Raw genomic sequence first — 24,871 nt, 5'->3', positions numbered from 1 at the left:
CAGACAGCCTTATATGTTAAACTCCAGTAACTTAGCTCAAGATAAGGCAGCAAAATCCTTAGGGAGACAGATCCATTAGAGAGCCCCTGAAAAATCCATCAAGGTAATCCTTTCCTGGAAATATCTGAACCTGAACAATGCTGTTGAGCTTCCTGACAGCATGTAACTGTACTAGTGGGATGTAATAGCAACTCCATTCATTGTTTGGTTAATCCAGCTCCTTCCCTCATCACCTGGCTCAACAGCTGTTTCAGAGAGCCTCTTGCTAAACAGGGAAACAAGTGTCTTGACCTCTGGTGGAAAAACTAATAGTTTGGGCACCATCCAAACCTTCGGCAGCTGTTCTGTGCAATCACATAAGCACATCTCAGCCACAAGAATTTCCCACAAGCCAAAATTTTACTGTAAGAGTTTTGTGTAGGGAAACAAGTCTCAGTTGAGTTTTGAAAATGAATCTCTTACTGGCCTTGCCAAATTCATTTGGAGTTGAGTGACCAGCAAGCTGGAGGATGGAATTAGTCAAATGATATATGAATTCCAATTTTTACAGGTGGCGTTTAACCACTGGGATTCGAATTTGAATGCAGGGTTTAATTTATTAGTCACACAAAAGCTGTAGTTCATAAATTATGTGCACTGGGGCTTCCATCTTTGTGTTCCAAAGTCAGAAAACTTATACCATTCACTACAGTGATTTATACAACAAGGAATCATGTTTTCCATAAATTATCTACTAGATATACTTATTCCATCATTGGCTTATAACAGAAGCCATCTTCCTTCCTTCCTTCCTTCCTTCCTTCCTTCCTTCCTTCCTTCCTTCCTTCCTTCCTTCCTTCCCTCCCTCCCTCCCTCCCTCCCTCCCTCCCTCCCTCCTTCCTTCCTTCCTTCCTTCTCTATTCTAGATCTGATATATTACTTAAAACCAAACATCAGAAGGATTTTCAGGATATACTGTAACAAAATTTACATGAAATCACAATATTCTTCCCTGTAATAAATTCTACAGCTGATTATGAAGAATTGTTGAAAGGTGATTGCACAACTGACAGCATAATCCCTTTCACACAGAAATAACCACAAATGAAATAAACTTAGTTCAATATGTTGGATGTCAATTCCATGACCTCAGGTCATTCCAACTAGAAATAATGTGAATTGGCATGACAGGGCCATAGATTCTCCATCCCTATTCTAGCTGACTGGTTTTAGGGTAGAATCAGCATGGCGTAGTGGTTAAGGCTCTAAACTAGGACCAGAGAAACCAAAGTTCAGGCCCTCCCTCAACCATGAAGACTTACTCCATGGCTGACTAATTTGGGACCAATCCTTCTTTCTCAGCCCAATTCACCTCACAAAAGCATTGTGGTAGGGATAATAGGAGTCAGGAGCATTCTGTATACCTCCTTGAGTTGTACAAAACAAAGGTGTGATATAGCAATTACGGATCCTTGGGAAGGTGGCTAAAAATGCTAAATGCCAATATTTGGCTGACTGTGTGACCAAACATAATATAATTATTATATCACGAATTTCCTGTTGTGGGGAAAAAACACTTCTGTGGGGAAGAGAGACTCCTATGCACGAATGGCAGGATATAAATATACACATAAATGGTTTATATAATGATACTGAATATTTACTGTTCTACTAATCTTATCTCTTTTCGAGAGGAAGGATGACACTAAAAAATGAAACAAACACAATGATGGGAGAACTTACCCCAGCCTCTTGCTTTAACTTCTTGGATTCTGCATCCCAGGTAGACGTTTCCTACAATCAAAAATTGTATCTTTGAAATGTCAATAAATAGAGAAGGTTCAGGACTCTTCCAGAACATACTTAAACCCCCATGCTCCTTTTCGCTAATGAAATGGCAGGAATAGAAGAAACTCAGAAAGTTTGGTTACAGTCTCGCAATCTCTGATGAGAAATACTCACCAAGTTCCGTTTACGTGAGAGAGATAAAGTCTTCTGTAGCTTGCTAAGAAAGAGGATAGCACTTTTGGTGCCACATGGGACAAGAGGTTTCTCTGTTTTCTCCTTCCATTCTACAAGAGAGAATATGGTACTTTTTGGTACTGAATCAAGCTTGAGGGATATAGTTTCATTATTAAACCTATTAAAGTGGAGAGTACTCTGAACGAGAATGTCTCTATTTTTACTGTAGGGGCAACATGAAGATAACAGGCCTAGGAGCAGAAATTCAATGAATGAACCCTTGTAAACTTCCATTGTTCGTTTATCTGACCTTCCAATAATACTGATCCCTCAACTACTGTGGAATTCACAACCACACAGTATGGTAATGGCCACCAACTAGAACTTTAAAAGGTAGTAGACAAATTCATGGAGGATGAGGCCACCAAGGGCTACCAGTTAGGATAGTTGGGTGTTATTTCCTAGATCAGGATTTGCAGTTTTCAATGATAGCTGTTATAACAGCACATTATGGAGCAAAATGACATGTCAACATGTGATGCCCCCATAAAAATCTGATTGATTATTGAGGAAGGGGAAGGATGCTGGATTATATAGGCTTCTATTTTGATCTAGTCCTGTTCATTCCCATCTAATGCACATTACAAGCCGTTATCTAAGAGAAGGGCCAATTCTCTGCAAAGGTTTACCAAATTGTTTATGCTAAATATTCATTGGCTACACTCAGAACTGGATTCTTTGGGGCATTCTACCTGGAGCAGTCCTGAAGGCATCATAAAATTGGCTCAAATAAGTGATCAAGCCAAGCTGTTCATCATCAGACAGCAAAGCCATTTCAGTGCTGGAGAGGACTGGAGAAATGCCTAGCTCCTGCTCAGCCACATCTAAAGCCAGTTGGTTGTTCCCAATAGGGTCATTTGGGTCCAATGAATTGAAGTCCCTACAGTTGGAAGAAACAAATGACAATGACTAATCTCAGCCCAGCTGTAAAAGATTATGTGTTCATAATCAGGATGTTTTCTCCATCAATATTCCATTTCTGTGGACTCCGTTGAAGAGAGAAAAAGGAAGCATAATTCATTCCCGATTGCCTCCTATATTATAAACCTGAGTGAAAAAAAGTGCTTTGTTTTAAACAGATGTGCCTTTCAGTGAACTTTTGTTTTAACAACACAAGATACTGCTATAAATAAAGTCAACCGATAATTGTAACTAGCAAAAGACGTCTGCAAATTTTGTAAACCTGTAAAGGTTTCTTTAGAACTGCTTCTACAGTTATTGCCAGCTCCCAACAACTTGTGTGATGAGTGGGCCACACACCAGCAAGGAATCTTGGAAGCTGCTTTTCTTTTTCTTTCTCCTTAGATATGTAGGATAGGTTTCAGTAACTGAACACCAACCAGCCCTCCTTCCTGTAACAGAATTATGACCAGATGAAAAGGAAAAGTTGATGGCTACAGTCATTTGAGTACCAAATATGGTGAGAGAAATGCTGTAGTCATCCTATCAAGATCTGGCAGACAGGTTGAGAAGGGAGTGTTTGCTTTGAAGTCTCAGGCTCTGCAGTTATTAATCCCATCATCTCCCTGCAACAGAGGAACATTCGGAGGGGAAAAAAATATTTGTGATACAAATATATAATTGCCTATATTAAAGTTTATGTCCAAATTTTGTACTTAAGATCACATTTGTATCCATTTTGACTTTAATAAGCAGTATTTTATGAAATAAATTTTATTCTAGGGAAGAAGCTCGGACCTAGTAGCTTTTAGTTATCAAAGCAAAAGTTACTCACAGTCTAAATTTGTGCATATATGGCCTAGTTATCCCTCATGTATGATACATTTTGTGAGATCTAAATTGCAATCTTAAAAAAAAAATTACCCAAGGCATTTGGTTCTGTAAAATCTTTTAGGAGAAAACCTTTTACAAATTAAAAAGAAGTAAAGGATGGAAGCTTTTCAAAGGGAGATCCAACGTAGAACTAAGGAAAAAATTCCTGATGATGAAAACAATTAATCAGTGGAATAGCTTGCCTCCTGGAGTTGTGGGTGCTCCATTGCTGCAGGTTTTCAAAAATAGACTGGACAATCATTTGACCAGAACCTTGAGCAGGTGTCTTGAAGAACACCAAGACTCCTTTTAGTTCTATGATTCTATATTGTAAAAATAACTAAATCTGTATTGGAATAATAGCAATAGGAAATTGTAAACCTAGAAATCCAATATAAAAGAAAAACAAAAAGTTGGTACAGATCTGTATTGAATGTCTCAGAACTGAGAAAAATCAGTAGGGAATGGAGATTATTTAAGGCAACTAGTTCATTGGCTCATGTACAGAGCTTCTGAGCCTGATTCTTACGTACACATTCAGCAGTTGCTGACTGCAGAATAAAGTTGTATAAATGAATAAACTATCATAGACGAAACCCCACAAGAGGTCACATTCATAACTGCATATCACCTCATACATATATACAGTATCTACGGTAATGGCCAAATGCTTAAACAACTAGATTAATGCTTGGAGAACTAAAGTTTTGTTATCATAGAATTTACGAAGGATCCTTATAGATCATTTAGTCTAATGTCTATTTGAGGGGGGAGGAAATCCCTAAAAATGCTTTTGGGAGGTAATTAAAGAGAGATGGTAGCGAAAATGAACATACATGTGAAAACCTAAGTGTATAAAGTGATCTAACTCCAATGTTTGAATATATTTAAAAGAAAGCTTTATTCCAGCCCATTTTAGCCTTTCCCAATATTAGTGGATATTCTGTCCCTTCAGTTTTCCCACAAAGGAAACTCACAGAACATCTGGGCGAAAGTGATGTATGAGGGCACAAAGAGCCAATCCACTTTTCCAGGAGTGTGTGAAGTCTTCCACCTTGATGCCATGGTAACTGGCGGTGTTTGATTGACACCAGTTAAGAAGCTCCTCATAGGCTCTACTGGTATCTAGAGTAGGAGTATGGTATTGCAGAGAAAAAAGAGAATTAATATTTACTTATAAGAATGTCCAATTCCCATTATGTCTTCAGATACAAATTTTATTTATTCCTTCATTCATCCAATTTATAAAGGAAAAGCTTCTCAACATACCAACATTTTTCTTCTTTTGTCAATTGCTGTTGAAAAGCAAACCACTATGGTTACTAGCAGAAATCATACCATTTTATGTAACTGATACCCCTGAGTAGGTTACAGTGTGACTGTATTCGTATTGAAATGTATAGGACAGTGGTTCAACCAGTCAGATGAAGATCTGTGCAACTTCATTGCCTATAGGAAAGCCAACAAAAGTATATACAAAAATTCTCTACATTCACCTGATATTCCCCTAAAACAACATACACCCAAAACTATTCTACCTAGTTGCAAGTCCTAAGGAAGAAACTGCAAGCAGGATGATAAGGCAGATTAAAAAGTACTAGAGATAGCAGTGGCAAGAAAGCAAATATCAGTAGATTCAGATATTTGATGATGAAACACATCTATTTGGAAGTCTGAGCAGCCATCTAGCAGATTCGTTACTGTATCCTACATTACAGAATCTGCACTAAGTGGAAATTGGAAGGCTGGAACCAATGAATCTCAAGGTTATTTCCAATTCTACAGTTCAACCATTCATATGCAAGAATCTGCATGGCTGCAGATGCCATTTTGTTAAAGCAAGAAAAAAAGTGAGCATGAACGATGGGATCCTTGCAGCTGGAAGGTAGGAAGAAAGTTACCAAAACTTGCCTTTGCAGACTAACTCTGGGCTGGCACGACTTCTCTTGTTCTGCTCCATTTCTATATCTCCCTTAATGTATAGTTTATGAACCTGAAAACAAAGGTACCTATTATTTGCTATCATCAACATGACTTAGACCATGAACAGAACTCCAGCTAATCTTATACTTCCCAAAGCCACTCAACTCCTGAAACCTTTATCTTCCCTGTTCAGAAAATGCACCAAAACCCATTATCCAACTGACCAAACCTTAAATGTCAGAACAGCTAGCAAAAACATCTTGCAGGGAAGACTATTGCGGAGGTCCTGTCATCATAAATAACATCACTTTATAGTTTCTATTATGTTTCTGGCTGCAACCAGCGCCAAAGTGATCAAAACTGCTGTATTGTGTTAAGTTGCAAAGGGGAAGGTGGGCTTTACAAAGCCAACGATCAGGTAGACAAAGGAACTACACCTTCTCCTCCATCCCTGCTTGTGGCAAAAGTACCTGAGAGGTCTTGATTGCCTGAAGGTTGATGTTTGGGTATCGTGTGGTGGGATCAATGCTGTACTGATTAACATTCTTGTTCATGTTGTCAGGTGAAGTCTGTGACAGCTGCTGATATATACTTTCTCTGGGTGAGGATTGAGCAGAAAAATATTCCATTTGAGTTCATGAATGAAGAGGCATATTTTATACTTGGAAATCAGAATCAGCCTGGAGACAACTCAGGCATAACTATACAAGCAATATTCCTTGTCCTTTGCTTCTTTTCACAAGAGTCATTCCTAACTCATTTTGGATGCTCTTGCAGCCCTTATGAATATCAATACATTACCTATGTTTTGGGGAACATTCATTTGTTTTCCTCATGTAATCTTAAACTGCCCCCATGTAATTTTAAATGTCCCCCATTAACCTTGCCTGCCCTTCAGTCTATCCCACAGGCCCCTAGACCAGGGGTCTCCCACCTTGGTCCCTTTAAGACTTGTGGACTTCAACTCCCAGAGTTCCGCAGCCAGCTTTGCTGGCTGAGGGATTCTGGGAGTTGAACTCCACAAGTCTTAAAGGGACCAAGGTTGGAGACCCCTGCCCTAGGCAACACACTCATGATTTCCTTCATAGGGCTGCAAGCTTTCAAATGGTTGTGTCTGGAGAGAGAAACAAGAAGCTACTGTTTAACCATTTTGATTCTTTTCGTCCACTTTTCTACTGAAAATGTTCACTGTCTCCAAGCAGCTATTTTCCTTTCACAGGTTAAAAAAAAATAGAGCTTTTTCCTCAAGCCAGGCCAAAAAACAGTTGATTGGGGATTGTATTACACAAGTAAAAGTTGATAAGCAGGATTTTATTTTTTTAAAAAAAACCTCCTTCCTTTCTTCTGTGATTTTTCCTGCCTGTTAAAATCTACAGCAGTCAAAGATGCTCTTTTAAAAAAAAAAAAATTGGAAAATGGTTTAGCTGTGGATAATACAGCCACAAAAGGTAGTTAATATCCCCTATACAATTGCACAGAATAACTGTGACCTCTAATGAGACTACAAAAGAATTCCACAGTTAAACATCCTTTTATGGATGGCTGGGGAATTGTGGGAGTTGAAGTCCATGCATCTTAACATTGCCAAGGATGAGAAACACACTCTCTCTCCTTTTCTCTCTCTCTCCCGCTCTCCCTCCCTCCACCCCCCACCATCTCGAATCCTAACTCTGGAAATACTGTACCCCATTTCAATACGCTTACCTCTCAGCCAACACATCCAGTGGGGATACTTCTGAGGCCCATCTTTTTACCATCCAAGCAGCATCGAAAGCTGCCAAGAAACCTCTGCCCACACCAGTGCCCAAGGGCCAGAATGGCTGGAAAACAAAACAAAACAAACAAACAAACAAGAGTTCAAGTAGTCTGGCTCCTCAGCAACATGGGATACCTCACAATGACTCAAAGACATTGAAACCGGACAAATGCAGGAAAAATCAGATCTGGGTGTGAATCTTGATCCTGCAATTGGTGTACAACTGTCTCACTGTGCAGTGTATGAGTTTGGGAATTGCTTGCTTTCCATGGGACTCCTTCCCATTGAGCTTGTTAGCTGGCAAGTCGAGTTCTGGGGGTTAAACCAAGCTAGTAAAGGCAAACAAATGAAGATGCAAAATTGAAAATCATCTGCATTCTGTCCAGGAAAAGGAGACACTCTGGCCTCAAAAGTACAAAAGCAAAACTATATTTATATACAAACCACCAAATGATATGGCTCGTGTCAAGCACTAGTGAAGAAATGTCTGAGAAAAGTGCACAGCGGTGGGGAGGGAGGGGGGAGAAGTCCCTGCATTCTGCTTGATCTGGATTTTCATAATCCTTTCAAAAACAACCATTTTGCTTGCTAGAAGCTTTTTATAATAGTTCCCATTATAACACAGCTGACATTCAGCAGATTTTTTTCCAAGCAGCTTCGCTTTATTTACAAGTTTCCATATGATGACCTTTGAGTAGCTTTCAGTAACAATAGAAATGGGAGAACAACCGTTGATAAAAAGTAAAAACCCTTCCGAGGAAATCATTGCATTAAAAAGTATGCAAAATCTCCCCTATGTAAAACAATGGGGACAGCAAACTTGTAATGGAAAACTGGCTGTAGCCTTGGTTTCTCAATTAACCTAGAAAATTCTTAGCAGATGAGAATTCAGTAATGCAAACTTCCTCTGCCTGTATATTCTGAAGTAACACACATTGATTGTCTCTAACCAGCTGCTTTCCAGGTGTGTTGAATTTCAACTCCCAAACTAGGACTAAAATTGTAAACTAATACAAGGTTGGGAAAGACTGTCTCCAACTGAATGGAACTTTCAGTCAGATAGGTCTGAAATATACATTTCTCCCATTGTGGAGAGGCCCTTCCAGATGTTAATTTTGATCATACTAAAGCCACACTTACCTCCACCAAGCAGTCTCCCACCAACCCGATGAGCAGCTTAGCGCCATTGTAGTCACGCACCAAAGCTGCATTTTCTGCACGGTTCATGCAGGTGAAGTCAAACATGTCGACATCAGGACGGTGGCGATGGTTTAGGGCAAATTGCAAAGTGGGCAACTGGTAGTTGGTGGAGAAGTTGGCAGCCTCTTTGGCATAAGCGAGAAGGGCTTGCTGGTTCACATTTTCTGGAGAGAGTAAGCTCTCTATGTCAAGCTTATCCTAGAAAGCAGGAGGCATAACGTTTAGAACTCCCAAGATATCAAGTTTCATCATGAATTTAATACAATTAATACATTAAATATTTATTTTTGTGTCCCCGTCAAAATTTAGAAATTTTAAATTAATTTTAATCTCAACTGATTGTCAAAAGCATTTATTATTAAGGAAATTTATTAAAGTCAATCTAAGGAACCAACTTACACCAACAGTGAAGGTTTAATTACATTGCACTATGAGTGTAGCTATACCTGGACATAGCTAAAGATTTCTGGAATAGTTCATCTGCAGATGGGAATTACCATGGAACTAGCATGGAGAATCCTTTGTTATACATCTACATGTCAGTTTTATATCTCAAGGACTGTAAATCTTAATTATGTTGAATTTACATTTCAGATTTATGAAGACGTTTTTCTTCTGCATTAAGTGAAACGTAGCTAAAAGCTCAGTTCAAATGTGCTTTCAAAAGTCACCAAGTTAAGGCATGATTTATTATTGGATCCACCACTCCCAATGATTAAAAGTAAGTTTCAAAATGACAAAGATACTACAGGACTTTGGCAATTTTAAAATGAGTACTTATTAAAACACGGGTGAAACTCGGAAAATTAGAATATCGTGCAAAAGTTCATTTATTTCAGTAATGCAACTTAAAAGGTGAAACTAATATATGAGATAGACTCATTACATGCAAAGCGAGATAGTTCAAGCCTTGATTTGTCATAATTTTGATAATTATGTCTTACAGCTCATGAAAACCCCAAATTCACAATCTTAGAATATTACATGAAATCAATAAAACAAGGATTGTACATAGAATCAATCTATGTATCAATCTTTTCAGAAGTATCTGAAAAGTATAAGCATGCATATGTACTCAGTACTTGGTTTGGGCTTCTTTTGCATCAATTACTGCCTCAATGCAGCGTAGCATGAATGCTATCAGTCTATGGCACTGCTGAGGTGTTATGGAAGACCAGGATGCTTCAATAGCGGCCTTCAGCTCTTCTGCATTGTTCTATTGAAGCATCCTGGTCTTCCATTATACCTCAGCAGTGCCATAGGCTGATAGCATCCATGCCACGCCGCATTGAGGCAGAAATTGATGCAAAAGGGGCCCAAACCAAGTACCGAGTACATATGCATGCTTATACTTTTCAGAGGTCCGATATTGTTCTATGTACAATCCTTGTTTTATTGATTTCATGTAATATTCTAAATTTCCGAGATTGTGAATTTGGAGTTTTCATGAGCTGGAAGCCATAATCATCAAAATTATAACAAATCAAGGCTTGAACTATCTCGCTTTGCATGTAATGAGTCTATCTCATATATTAGTTTCACCTTTTAAGTTGCATTACTGAAATAAATGAACTTTTGCATGATATTCTAATTTTCTGAGTTTCACCTGTATTAATTCAATCACGGCATCTGCATCATCACTCAGAATGATGCAATGGGCCCCTGAAAAGGTTTCCAAGCCTTGTCATACATACATTTAAGATTACTCCTTTCTTTAGCAAGCTATGCTTCTTGGCTGTCATGACGAAGTAGTGAGTGTCATCCTTATAGTAGACAATGTTTTCCAAATCAATACCTGATATCGTTCAAACACAAGGAGAAAGTTATAGATAGACATGTTCAAAAGAAGACAGTCACATTCATAAAGAGAAGGCTACCACTGGGCAACAGCCACACAGGCTCTGAATTGCCTCTAGGATCAGAATTAGTCTACAGCTCAATATAATTGCTGGTAAATAATAGTGGGTGGCTATTGTCTTCATAACCTGATTGCAGAATTCCTTGTATTTTTGGCTATCTGTTGCAGGAAACAGGTTGCTTAACAAGATAAGAAAATCCCTGTGGGATCATATGTATTTATGTCTTTCTTTTCTAACTGGCATTAAAAACACAGGTAGTCCTTGACTTACAAGAGTTCATTTAGTGAATGTTTAAAGTTACAGCAGCACTGAAAAAAGTGACTTATGACCATTTTTCACACTTACGAATCCCCATGTTCATGTGATCAAAATTCAGCTGCTTGGCAACTGACTTGTATTTATGTCCGTTGCACTGTTCCGGGGTTATGTGATCACCTTTTGCAATCTTCTGAGAAGCAAAGTTAATGGGGAAGCCAGATTCACTTAATAACCATATTACTAACTTAACAATTGCAGTGATTCAGTTAACAACTGCAGCAAGAAAAGTCACAGAATGGGGTAAAACTCATTTAACAACTGTGTTGCTTAACAACAGAAATGTTGGGCTCAATTGTGGTCATAAGTCGAGGACTACCTATATTCCACTGTAATGTGATATAAAGCAACATAAATTATAGGATTAAAAAAAACCCAACCTGACTTATTTCCCCAAACAACATAGGTGCATATATTGTTGTACATTTTATTTTACATCATTGAAATTCATGGAAAAATGGAGGGATCCTAAATACTGTTCCAAAAGATACAAGAAACGGTTTGATCTATTTGCTGACTCACCTTCTCTGTTTCTGCTCGTCAAAAACAATGGAACACCACAGATTTCAATGCATGATGAAAAACCACGCAGGCTAAAAGTTAAATGTAACCTCTCACCTGTTTTGTTACAGAGATTTTGGAAGAACTTCTGGTTGTATATGCGAGCCACTCCACTTATCTCAGCCACCTCCAACTCAGTTCTGCTATGGTTATTTATAAAATTGGTGGTAATGCCAATAGCCAATTTGCCTCGTGTCTCCTTCCTCTTAAAGCCTGTGAGAAAACATGAAAGAGAGCCTTCCATCAACTGCGAAAGAGGAGTCAACCATACAGGAAATGGTCAGGGTAAGAATCAAAAAGAGCAACATAAACCATATAGAGCAAACCATGCTCGATATGTACCCAAAATATAATAAGTCCAAATTTGTTACCATATTTTCGACAGTGAAAGGACACTCAGAGGACAGTAAATGTTTTTGGTGTCCCTGCACCTCCAGAATAATCTCTCTTAATTCCTTTTGGTTTTAAAATGGTCCCTAAAAATATTACTCTGGTCACCATTTAATTAACTACACACAGCTCCGTTTTAGCAAACATTTCCTGGTTTTATTATAACAGGTAGTCCTTGACTTACTACCACAACTGGGATCAGACCCCGTGCTAAGCAATCTGGTTGTTAAGTGAGCCCTGCCTGATTTTTTGATATTTTGTGCTGTAAATCATTAAGCAAATCCAGTTTCCCCATTGACCATTTACTGAAAGCCCCCTGGGAAGATTGCCAATGATGACTAGGGGACCCAGGACACTGTAACCGTCGTAAATCCATGCTGGTTGGCAACTTCTTGAATTACTAACATGGGACCATGGGATGCTGCAACAGTCATAATTGTGAAGACTGATTGTAGGTCAGGTTTTTTTTAGCACCATCATGTTTTGACTGGTCATAAGTCGAGGACTACCTATAAACTAATGCAAGTATTTAATACAATACTAGTAACTGAGAATTTTGTTTAGGATTAACAAAGATCTGAGCTACATAAAGTTCAATGAGTAAGAGTTAGAGTTTCTTTGCTTCTTTGATGTTAAAGTAAAGGTAAAGTGCCAGTCGTTCCCATATGTGCCAGTCGTTCCCAACTCTAGGGGGCGGTACTCATCTCCGTTTCAAAGCCAAAGAGCCAGCGCTGTCCGAAGACATCTCCGTGGTCATGTGGCCGGCATGATTAAACGCCAAAGGCACGCCAAAGGTGGTCCCTATTTTTCTACTTGAATTTTTTACATGCTTTCGAACTGCTAAGTTGGCAGAAGCTGGGACAAGTAACGGGAACTCACCCAGTTACGCGGCACTAGAGTTTTGAGCTGCTGAACTGCCAACCTTTTGACTGACAAGCTGAACGTCTTAGCCACTGAGCCACAGCATCCCCACCTTTGATATCTTTAATGTTAGATAGTGGTTATTCAGGTATTTGCAATCTCAATTTATAAGCTTTATAGTTATTGCTTCCTTTTCTTACTGTATGCATTAACTGTCTTCGTGTCCCTTCAAAGTAGAGTCAAAAGATAGATAACAATAAAATACACTGATGTTAAAAACTGGACTCATCATAGGAGGATTATATAATTATGAGGAGGCCTTTGGAGAAGATGCAGCATCTTGGTATATAGGACTTATTTTTGCTTCTTATGGCTAGCATTCAACAAAATGAGTCTGAGAGAAGAGAACAATTTACTATTGAAAAAAATAAGTGTGGAAAATGAACAATTCCAGGCAAGGAATTATTATAAATTTGGGCCATTACTGGAAATGCTCAACGTAAATGAATTAAAAAGAAAACAAAATAAATAAATAAATAAATTCAAAGGGCAGAATTGAATTGGGACCCCCAGGTCTTTTTCTGCTGTCAGTTTTCTATGTTTCTATGGATGAAAACAAAACTAGCTCACATGTGCAGAAGCATCTACAAAGTATTTTCCTTTTTATTTCATTTTTAATTTACTTTCCAGCTGAAGGCAAAATGCCTTTTGGAATCTTTTGAAATGATATCTACTATTGAGAGTGATTGGAGCATAGATACTAGACAGGGGGGAAAAACAGCCAACCAAAGCTAGACAACCCCTTTTATCTTCATACTTAAAATTTCACAGAATCTGCTGGTGTAATTGAGCAAAATTAAGAAGAGATGCTAAAAAAACAAAAAGAAACTGAAATTTCTCTCTAAAGTCATATGCTGCTTAATGTTTTACTCCTTAGGCACTGTTAGTTTACAATACTCCACATAATTTATATTTAATTAAAAATTAAATTTAAATTAAATTAAATTTTAAAAAAAGCAATACTCTTAAATATACCCGGTTGCAGGAACTGGGTATGTCTAGTTTAATGAAAAGAAGGACTAGGGGAGACATGATAGCAGTGTTCCAATATCTCAGGGGCTGTCACAAAGAAGACAGAGTCAAACTATTCTCTAAAGCACCTGAACGCAGGACAAGAGGCAATGGGTGGAAACTAATCAAGGAGAGAAGCAACTTAGAACTAAGGAGAAATTTCCTGACAGTTAGAACAATTAATCAATGGAACAACTTGCCTCCAGAAGTTGTGAATGCTCAAACATTGGAAGTTTTTAAGAAGATGTCGGATAGCCCTTTGTCTGAAGTGGTGTAAGGTTTCCTGAATAAGCAGGGGGTTGGACTAGAAGACCTCCATGGTCCCTTCCAACTCTGTTATTCTATGCTATTCTAAATAGGCAATTTCAATTTACTGTCACCATTTCATAAACTTTTATATTCCAATGCTAAGTTTAATACAAATATTGGAGTTTCTTTTGTCATCTGAAAGGCTGGAAAAATGTTTCCCCAAACAATATTTATAATGACAAAAAATGAGATTTGGGGAAATCTCCATAATCACGGGCATCTGTGTCTTTTTTATACCCCGAATTCTCCTGACTAATCTCAGCTAAATTATATCATTCACCTTCAGTTTTTGGTACCAATAAGCATTCAGCTTTGAACCTATTTTTTACAAGCTAGAGTTGCAGGTTCTGATTCAGCTGGAGCCCTAGTTTTTTCAAATAATGAAATAATAATATCTCTAAGAAGTCTCTAAATCTGGAGCTGTTTCAATAATGTTCCCCCAATTCTGTCCATCTATTGACTTGTGAATGTTCACACAACACTTATGAAAAGAGGATGCAAAGAGTGATAGGCCATATGTGACTGCTTACCTTACCTTCTGGCACAAACCTTCCACCACCAGCAGAAATGAGAACATCAAACTCATACTGGTTCAAGGGAGATGAGCCAGGCTGCAGGTTAGCTCTCCATCCACTGACTGCAATAGAAAAATGAAATCAAAACTCTGGCCATGACGGCAACAAATTAACTCCTTTTCACAGACATGTGTGCATATAGAAAAAATCAGAGGCACATTTTACTGGCTCAAAGACCTGTGGCTGGCTGAAAAATAAGTAATAGTCCAACCTGTCTTGGCCCTTGCTAAGAATTAATGACCCAAATTAAAATTAATTTACAGAACTGCGGTAGCGCAGTGGATAGAATGCAGTACTGCAGGCTACTTTTGCTGACTGCCAGCTGATTACAATTTGGCAGATTGAATCCCACCAGGCTCAAGGTTGACTCAGCCTTTCATCCTTCTGAGGTCGGTAAAATGAGGACCCAGATTATTGGGGGCAATATGCTGACTCTGTAAACCGCTTAGAGAGGGCTGTAAAGCAACTATGAAGCAGTATATAAGTCTAAGTGCTATTGCTACACATTTGCTTAGAAACGTGTAATTTTGCTTGCAGAGGGACCTTTAGCTATAGTTTAAAATTTCAGGGGGAAAAAATCATGAAACTAGAAATGTTTTACAGGTTAACACTTTAGAGCCATAAGTAATTAAAAAGATCAGAAATTGTTGGGGAGAAGCAAACAGTGCTGATTTCTTTCTGGTTTTATTTATATGGAAAGTCTGAACATCTTTAAACCAAACAGAATATAATCATGGAAGTCTTCCACGATGAGGGACCATCCCAAGTATACATTTGTAAACCTGAGTTCTTTTTGTCCTTTCACAGTACTATCAGCATCTGATAAATGTTAGAATTATATCTGGGCCCAAATGCAACTGAACACTTTTAAGCCCCAAGTGTTCCAATGGCATTGCTTCTCTGCATTTTATCTTAATACAGCAGAAAAGCAATTCAGTTTTAACAAGACGGCAGAAAAATCTATTATTTATGAAGAAAAGCCAATTCTCAGCACAAATAATAGAGTTTAATAAATCTCAGCAGTTTTTCTCTTCTTCACCATAATTCATAGGTAGGATAATACTTTCCCAAATGCTCTCCTGAAAAGTTATGCTTTCATAGTTCTTCAGAAACATAACAAGGAGTAAGGCTGATCCATTTGCTGTATAAGTGATGGAGAACAAGGTTAAGTAAGATACGCTGCCTTCAAATACTTAGAAGAACTGAGTATTATTGATATTCTTACCCTGTCCACGAGAGTTCACTACTGGTAGAATGAGCCCCTTAAATTGTACACCGATGTGAACATGAACACCTAATAACAAGGCTACTTTCAGCAGGATCAACTGCAGCTGACGGATACCTACAGATACAATAGTAGCATACAAAAGAAAAGATGACCTATATATATATATTGATGTGTAAATTCTCATTGCTACAAATGGAGCAGGAGGCTTTAGCCACCTCCTTTTTTATTTCAGGGGGTGGGGGAAGGCAAAATTATTCTTCAAAATTATTCAAAAGTAATTCAGAAAAGGTGCTTTCAACTCTATGCAAGACCAGCATCTATCTGTTGATTGATTACATGCCATCAAATTAGTGTCACCTCTTAGCAACCACATAGACAGACTTTTTTTTAGGATGATCTATCCTAACCTGGCCCTTCACAGCCTGCAGTAGTGCACCATTGCTGATGTAACTGAGTCCATCAACTTTGCTGTTGCTCACCCCCTTCTCTTTCCTTCCCTCTCTTCCCATGTTACAGGCATCTCCAAAAAGCTAGATTTTCACAAAACGTGTTCAAAATATGATTTAAGTCTGGTCATTTGGCCACAAATGAGCGCTTGAGGTTTGATTATAGTTTGTTTATCCATTTGTTTGTTTCTTAGAGTATTCTCAGGAGCCTTTGCCAATCGCAAAGTTTGACCGTTTCAATAGTCTTTCCATCCAGCTTCTTCAAAATTCAACTTTTGCTTTCATTGTATGTCACAGGGAAAACAATTACCTGCAAGATTCTGATCTTTGAAGATATAGATATGCCATGGCATCAGAATATGTTTTCCAAGGCCTTCATTGCTATGTATCATTAGTCTACAATGTATTTCTTGACTGCAGTTTCATTTTCTGTTGAGAGCTGATGCTAACATGCAGAAATATCCATCACTTCAACATCTGTATTGGATATTCTAAGGTGGGTAGCTGTACCTACTAGCACTAGTTTTATCTTTTTTATATTTATTCTTAATTCCATTTTTTCCACTTTGTGCTCAACTTTATTAAAATTTTCAGCTCATTTGCATACTCAGTTAGACTGGTATTATCAGCATAACATAGCTAAACAAACTTTCAAGTACCTTTTCCTGCCCCTATTGAAATCTATCCTGTCCCCAAGACCTCTGCAAATCCTTTGTGCTGATATTGCTGGCTCTTGCTTAACAGCGATCCTGTGATATTACAGGCATTCCTCTGTCCTTGACAATTCTCCCTAACATACTTACTGATGTGATCCAGGGAGCCAGTGCAGAAACGGCCATAGAATTTCTTGGCTCCAAGTGCCCGCAGGTCCTGGATAGTGAAAGGCCAAAGGTGCAGCACATTGTTTCGGGAAAAGATCTCTCTCTTCTCTACCACCACAACGTGTGCTCCAAGGAAAGCCAATTCAATAGCTGAGCGGAGACCACAGGGTCCTGCCCCGATGATTAGGCACTGAAAAACATTGTCACAATGAACCGCCAGACATAAAAGAATTTGGCAAGACAATGCATACTCAACGGCACTAAAGCTGGACAGGAACTTTACACAAGACTGAGTGCTATTACATCAAACTAGGAGCCACAATATGGCCTGTGGGATAGAAAGAGACACTACAGAGTCCTCCATGGGTTCCACATTTTTCCTTTCCTTTGGTATGGACAATGGAATGTTAGCTAATGTGTTATAGTGGAACTTCCCTGTTAATAAATTACACTTTATAATAATTACTCACTAGTTGCAGGACTTCTGCCAACAGTTAAATGAAGCATTGGTTTCTCCTATTCAGTCAGGTATTGTTGTGTCTGCGCCCCCTGAGCCGGGCCCCCTGCCAGAAAGTGACTTGGAAAGTGAGGGGGAAGGGCCATCAGGACTTACCTCGGGAGCACCGGCTTCCCTGGCTCAGCTCCAGGAGTCAGAGGCAGGCCAGGTGGAGGAGATAACGAGGCCTCCGTCCCCTGACTCTTTTCCCCCCCAGGCCACGCCTCCAGACCCAGCTGATGGCAATCAGGCCTGGCTGGACCCTAGGTTTCGTAGGCAGGAGAGGCGGGAACAACAGAAGCAGGGGTGGGACAGGCCTAGGAAGTGCTGAGTCATGGAGCCACACCCCACAGGATATAAAAGCAGCGAGGGCTGCTATGCCTCTTCATAGCAGGCAAATCAACTGCTTGACTAGCTGAAGTACTGTTTGTTGACTCATCGGCATCAAGGGAGATAACAGAGACACTTGGCAGACGCTCGCTAGTTTACTGCCAGAGCTCATAGTGCTGGCTAATTAAGTCATCGCTCAGACTGAGGCAAGGAGGACAGAACAGGTATCCTCTTCTGCTCAAAGTAGAGAAAAGGTCCTACTTTAATCTTAGTGAAAGTTGGAATATAGCAACATTAGAAGTAACTGAAAGGTAATATTTTTAATGTGCAAGCATTGAAAAATGCTTGGTTGCTTGAAAAACTGGACCACCATTTTTTAAAAAAAAATATAAGATATTTCCAGCCTCCAGGCAATTAAACATCCAAGTCCTGTTATGTCTCTTGACAAGTCACTGCAGATCCAGATGAGACTGCTACAAACTGTTCCCAAGCCCAGAATATGTATTTAAGGCTTATCTTGACTATTAGACACACAAGCCTGCTGATCCGTGTTCAAAGAATCCATGATGCAATTGATGGGAATAAACCTGCAAGTTCTTATCAGTAATGATGATAGCCAGAATTCAAACAGTATTTCCCACTTACTTTGTTGAAATACAATTTCAACTTTATACACTATCAAATTCTTAGAAAGTTCCAAAGTACCTTCCCAGCAACAAAACAAAATGACAATATTTCTGAAATACAAATGAACATTATGGTTTTAAAAAATGTAAAGGCCAGGATAGCTTGACCTCAGATAGACCCAACTTGCTTTGTGGCTAATATTCCTTTATGTCACAAAGTGGATGGAACAGCTAATTAATCCTTTGTTCTAATTTTGTAATTTCAATTAATGTTCATAGTTTTAAAGATTAAAATATTTGCAATTTTCCTCGGATATTTGTTTCTTTTAAAAATGTAAAATACTTGCAGTTTTCTTGAGATGCCTGTTTCTTTTTATTTTTGTTATGTCTCTGTTTTTTTTTTTTTTTTGTCTCCTGAGAAACTATAATTTTGTTGCTAAAAATAATGCTTATTCATGTACTGTGTAAAAAAGAATCAGCAGTTATATTAGTGCAATTCTATTTTGATAATTTTTATATGTAGAAATACACTTTTGAGGGAGTTCAGTTTTTTCATTTTACAGAATTATGCATAGTTTTAAAGGAATTTTTTTTCTTTGAAAATATAGACTTAGAAAGTGCAATCATTATGGAGGTGGGGTTTTGATAAGAGTATAGGAATGAAGAAAACCATCTGTAAATAAGGAATCAGAAACTTCCTGAAAGGCAGACCCAAACTAATCTCTTCATACTAAACAGCAAGAAAATTAGTAACACTAATCAGGCATCAAGTATGAAACTAGCTATCATACTGTCTAGACTTATAATTATGGCGCATATAGACATATACCTTTGCATGTAGAAGAACTAAATATGTTATACTACTAAACTATAAAGTATCTTCATAATTTAGCCAAAGGAAAGTTAGTACTAGTAATCAGACACCAGTCATGAAGCCAGTTATTACAATGTCTAGATCCTAGTGTCTTAGCATCTCATATGGAAACCTATCAAAAAGAATCTTCTTAGATTGTCATTTTGCAACTATGATGTGGCTTTTTACCTTGGTGTTTGAACATGCTCTTCCCTGGTCATAGTCTCTGTGTCCAGCCTTCTTGTCCAATTTGGTCCACAAAGCTTTAGCACTCCAATAATTGAGAGACGACTTGAGCTTGTGATAGAAATGGATCTGGCCAGCGTGTTCCAGATTCAGATAACTGCACAGCTCTTCAAATCTGCTCAAGACCTCTTTGCACTGCTTGGCATGCAGAAAGGCATCAAAGAGAGAATGAGACTGATTTGGTTGCTCTCCATCTTGCCGATTCATTCTCCTGGGACTTCAGGGACAAGAATGAAGCCTGGAAAAGAAAGCAGAACATTACAGATGCAAATCAACGTTCCTGTGCCCAGAAGTGATGGAGAAACTAAAGGCAAAGTACAACTCTGTGCCTCCATTTGTGGCTGACACTTAGGAAGAGGAATGTGGAGTCCCACCACTCTTTTTCTTTTAGAGGCAGGTCTTTTTCAGGCAGTGCCTCTATTTGAGCTCTAGATGTACTCAACCTTAGCATAAGGTGTTGAGGATCCTGGAGTATTCTGCCATTATACATGTTTAAGACTCTTCAGAGTTGCACGGCAGCCAAAAGAAGAGACCCAATAAACCAAACCCAGAAAAGCACATAATATTATTCACAGCTGTTCTACAGCAGATGCCAATTATTTTCATAATGAGAGAAAAACCAACCATGACTGTCAAAATTGATTCAAATGAAGAATCTTCACTTTTTTCTGCTGAGAATCATTCCTAATTGGGGTGGGTTTTGTTTTGTTTTTTTTGCTCCACACATTAATATGTTAGTGCAATTTAAAACAATTTTTATTACTGTTAGCTGTATATTATCTACTGAATCTAAAAGATATGACAATCTAAGACAAGGGTCTCCAACCTTGGCAACTTTAAGACTTGTGGACTTCAACTCCCAGAGTCCCTCAGCCAGCAAAGCTGGCTGAGGAACTCTGGGAGTTGAAGTCCACAAGTCTTAAAGTTGCCAAGGTTGGAGACCCCTGATCTAAGAGATGTGTGAAACATTTCATCAAGTTCCAAATATCCTCTTTCCATGTGTGAAACAGATGTTTAAGCGCAAAACATGCCATTTTGAAAATGTTTTGAGCTTGAAATATTTCCCAAAATGTTCCATCCCTAGTTCAGGAGGCTTTGGAGCTCAAAGCAAAGTTTTTCTAGTCTAAAAGTGTTCAGATTCAAATTATCTGTTTAATGCCATCTAGTGAAGCAAATTCTAACCATAGAGCTTCTGGTACAGGCTTAGTGTCTTAACTACCAGGTTATTGACACCAGTGTCAAGCTCAAACAAGCCATCGGAATTATTATAATATGGAGGGGGTTAAACATGGAGCAAGATGATGAATTAGCTAAGCAAAGACACAGAACCATACCATATCCTCAATAACTAATGTTTCTGTGTTTTTATTTTTCCTAATTAGAGCCATAAAGAAGGGAAGGTTGATTTTAGTTAAAATGCACAGAGGTAAAAAGTTAACTTTTTATCCTTTTATTGTTTCACAAATCTGAGTTGTCTATTTCACAGCTGAAGTTTGTTTCACATGGGAAGAAAATACAGGTAAGATAGCATTAAACCAACACCCCCTCCCAGTTTACGATATTTCTCTGATCAAATTAGCAATCATCTTTTTTACAGCAGGGCAAGTAACTTAGAAGGAGGTTTTCTCCAAACAGGAATAGTGTGAGACGTTCCTTCCCACACATTATCTAGGAATCATGTACAAAGGGTGTACATTTCAGTCACACTTCTTCTTTTTTCAGTTTTGGTTAATGACTGCAATTATTTGCATAATTTGCCAGACTTGCTGCTTACAGTCAAAACTACTCATACAGTTCTGATTTCGAATTACCAATGATCACATTCGTGACTTCCGTCCCACTTCTTCATTCTCTTTCTTCCTACACAACTCTGAAGTTAATAGCCACAAAACATTTTTCTTCCCCACCCCACTTAGAAGGTTCTGACATCTACGTCTGTTTTAAATATATTTTTTTTGGCGAAACTTGTTTTTGTGCAAATGTTAGTATTGTATAATACTAAAGGCTGTTTTAAAATATAGAATAGAATAGAATAGAATAGAATAGAATAGAATAGAATAGAATAGAACAGAACAGAACAGAACAGAACAGAACAGAATAGAATTTTTATTGGCCAAGGGTGATTGGACACACAAGGAATTTGTCTTGATGCATACGCTCTCAGTGTATAGGAGCTAGCTGCTAGATCTGACAAAACCAGGTGCTATTCATCCTACTTCTATTCCAGAAGCATTTTCACAGACTCAGTACTGCCATACACTATGTCGTAAATTCATATTTCTGCTTTGTTTTCCAACATGATACAGACCATCTCTTGATAGCAAAGTGTTATAATTCTGCAAGAAAAATACACTATTAAAAGGAACACTTTAACTTTTTAGAACATCATAGACCTTAGGATGGTCTTTCTCAACTAATCATTTATACTGAAAGGCAGGTTTTGACAGGAAATTTCTTAACCGCTTTTCTTCAAGAAATTCAGTGTTTAGCTGCTGTCACTTGCGCAAAGATAAAGGTTTTTCTTTTTTTAAAAAAAAAAATCACATTGCATGCATAAATTAGCTCATTGGTTCATGGAAAGTTTCCGCTGTCACCCATCAGCTGCTTCTGAACGGCTGTGGTTGACCCAGAACATTAACACAGTATTTTTTGCATTTCATTGCCTTGACTTGTTTACAATTTCATTCCTCCACGTATGTTTATGCCGCCTCAACTCAGTTTAACGCATCGGTGATTTTATGAAACTGCTCACAAAAATCTATGGCGCATTACAAAAGTTTTTATAGTGATTCTTAAAGTGATAGGATTCTTTATAATTTTGATATAAAATAACAGTGGTTTATTTTATTTAAAATTGATATTCAAAATTTCTATCTAGGATAAGCCAGTCTACACTCTTATCAACTAAAATGAGTCATTTTTTTTCTCCCTAACTACTACTCCAGACAATATCCTGTAATCATACCCTCCTCTCTTCAATCTTCCATGCAGGAGTCATGTGAGGCAGAAAACTAGTTGGGTTCATCTGATGTGTAAATTATACAAACATGTAACAAAAGGAACAAGATCACAAAACTGATTAACTGCTGGATCCAAACTAGGAGTCAAAAAGATCTGAGGATCCAGTGTCTACCCCTGTTCTTGCACTTCTTGAAGTTTTTTTAAAAAGTATCCTCCATTGCTGTTTGCAGCTAGGTTGACTTTTACTACATATACTCTGTTTACAAAGCTTTTCAGCAGGAGAGAGTTGTTAGTATAAGCATGACGTGGTCAACATAGCATGTGACCTAAGCTTGAAGCAAAATCCTTTGGCAGTGATGAGAATTTTACTTCCTGGGAAAGAAATCTGTTTCTAAATGGAAAAATTAAAAAATCAGATGAGACATTTATGATTAACCAATTCTTCCATGAAATTATTTATGTTATATACTAAACAATCAGTCACCCTCCTCAGTCAAGGAAGGGATGTTTCTGACTAGCTATATATTAGTTTAATAGGTATTAAAGCTCCATAGCACTAGAGGGCTTTATATAGCTATCATTTACATTTATTGTACTCATCTATACAACTGATTCATTAATCAAAAGTCCAGTTGGAAGTAGGGACTCTAGGAGTAGCTGTGGGAAGCAACCTGAGAAGAACCTCCTGCTCAATACTGCATTGAAGAGAGAATGCTATGCTACCATGATGTTGTCTTTCTCTAATCATTATTAATTAAATTCTCTACAACCCTAGACCACTTATATTTCCACTGGCTCCCTTATCTGTCTTTGTTTTGGACTTATAGGTACTTAACATCTGTCAATGCGGTGGCTCAGTGGCTAAGACGCTGAGCTTGTTGATCGAAAGGTCGGCAGTTCAGCAGTTCAAATCCCTAGTGCCACATAATAGAGTGAGCTCCTGTTACTTGTCCCAGCTTTTGCCAACCTAGCAGTTCAAAAGCACATAAAAAATGCAAGTAGAAAAATAGGGACCACCTTTGGTGGGAAGGTAACAGCGTTTTGTGCGCCTTTGGTGTTTAGTCATGCCGGCCACATGACCACAGAGACGTCTTTGGACAGCACTGGCTCTTCAGCTTTGAAAAGATGAGCACCACCCCCTAGAGTCGGGAATGACTAGCACATATGTGCGAGGGGAGCCTTTACCTTTAACACCTGTGAAAACAACATCTCTATGATTTGATAATTCCAATTATTGAGAAACTGGCATCATATCTACACCATATGCATTCTTACTTTTTGTCTGTATCTTTTTTCACAAGTGATTCTGGAAGGTCTACCAACCCCAGATAGCAGAGACAGTGCTTGCAATTTCTCACTGAGGACAACTCAGAGAGCTTGTAAACAAGATCACCAGATCCAGAGACATACAGTATACATGCAGATTTTCCCTAACAATACAGGCTTTTAAAGAAACAGCACCCTGAATTAATTATGTAATCCACTTGATCTAAAGATGACTTGACCAAAGTCCTTGGCTGGTATACAAAATGCTAAAAATCTAAAAAGAAATCAAAAGATATAAAACATAAATATTGAAAATCTAATTAAAATAAAGTTATTTTATCACTTTGGCAAGAGGCTTAACCTTTTAAAATGAAAAAAAAAATAATGTAGCCCAACTGAAAATGATATTTTACAAACTTTATGTGTCATTTGGAAAGTAAAAGAATGGCATTAAATGGCAGATCAGTCAAATATCAAGCAATCCTTCCAGAGCAAAACCATTAATTGAACTGGACGAATCATTCATAAACAAGAACTGTATTATTTAAATTACTGTTTGTATCCACTCAGCTCTTCTTTCATTGCCTTAACTTTCTGTCCATTAAATGCACCTTCCATATTTTGTAAAGAATGTGACCATTGAATTTTCTTGAAATTCAGAATTGTTATTCTGACCTTTTAAATTGGAATGGGACAACTCACCATAGCCAACTAGTCACAACCATCTTGTTGCAGCCACCTCGCCACAGGATAACTCACCACAGCCAATTTGCCATGGGACAATTCTATGCAGGACAACTTAACACAATAAATGTTATCCACCACTGTTTCTTCAACATTATTTCTATTTTTGTGGAAATGGACCAAAAAAAAAAAATAATGTCAAAGAAAGAGTGATGGATAACATTTAATGTGTTGAGTTATCCCATGTGGAATTGTCCTGCGGCAAGTTGTCCCACAGCAAATTAACTGCGGCAAATTGTCCCGAGGCAAATTGGCCATGG

At 38.2% G+C, this 24,871-nt stretch overlaps 1 protein-coding gene across 2 annotated transcripts in view; it reads right to left on the bottom strand.

The window, feature by feature from the left end:
* Nucleotides 1-24,871, bottom strand: part of LOC131194414 (F-actin-monooxygenase MICAL1-like) — a 58,329-nt gene that overhangs the window by 25,616 nt on the left and 7,842 nt on the right. For both annotated transcript variants that reach the window (XM_058175373.1, XM_058175372.1), the window contains exons 2-15: nucleotides 19,584-19,878; nucleotides 17,072-17,279; nucleotides 15,820-15,936; nucleotides 14,555-14,656; nucleotides 11,446-11,601; nucleotides 10,348-10,448; nucleotides 8,594-8,851; nucleotides 7,402-7,517; nucleotides 6,168-6,294; nucleotides 5,686-5,767; nucleotides 4,752-4,899; nucleotides 2,694-2,881; nucleotides 1,942-2,051; nucleotides 1,723-1,773 (exon numbers count right to left, since the gene is read on the bottom strand). In XM_058175373.1, the coding sequence (XP_058031356.1) occupies nucleotides 1,723-1,773; nucleotides 1,942-2,051; nucleotides 2,694-2,881; nucleotides 4,752-4,899; nucleotides 5,686-5,767; nucleotides 6,168-6,294; nucleotides 7,402-7,517; nucleotides 8,594-8,851; nucleotides 10,348-10,448; nucleotides 11,446-11,601; nucleotides 14,555-14,656; nucleotides 15,820-15,936; nucleotides 17,072-17,279; nucleotides 19,584-19,847 (2,028 nt within the window). In that variant the 5' untranslated portion in view covers nucleotides 19,848-19,878. The remainder of the gene's footprint in view (nucleotides 1-1,722; nucleotides 1,774-1,941; nucleotides 2,052-2,693; nucleotides 2,882-4,751; nucleotides 4,900-5,685; nucleotides 5,768-6,167; nucleotides 6,295-7,401; nucleotides 7,518-8,593; nucleotides 8,852-10,347; nucleotides 10,449-11,445; nucleotides 11,602-14,554; nucleotides 14,657-15,819; nucleotides 15,937-17,071; nucleotides 17,280-19,583; nucleotides 19,879-24,871) is intronic.

The sequence above is a fragment of the Ahaetulla prasina genome, chromosome 3 (genome assembly GCF_028640845.1).
Source record: "Ahaetulla prasina isolate Xishuangbanna chromosome 3, ASM2864084v1, whole genome shotgun sequence".
Lineage (NCBI taxonomy): Eukaryota > Metazoa > Chordata > Lepidosauria > Squamata > Colubridae > Ahaetulla > Ahaetulla prasina.
Note: the sequence above shows the minus strand (reverse complement) of the source record. Positions and strands in the feature narration are given on the sequence as shown.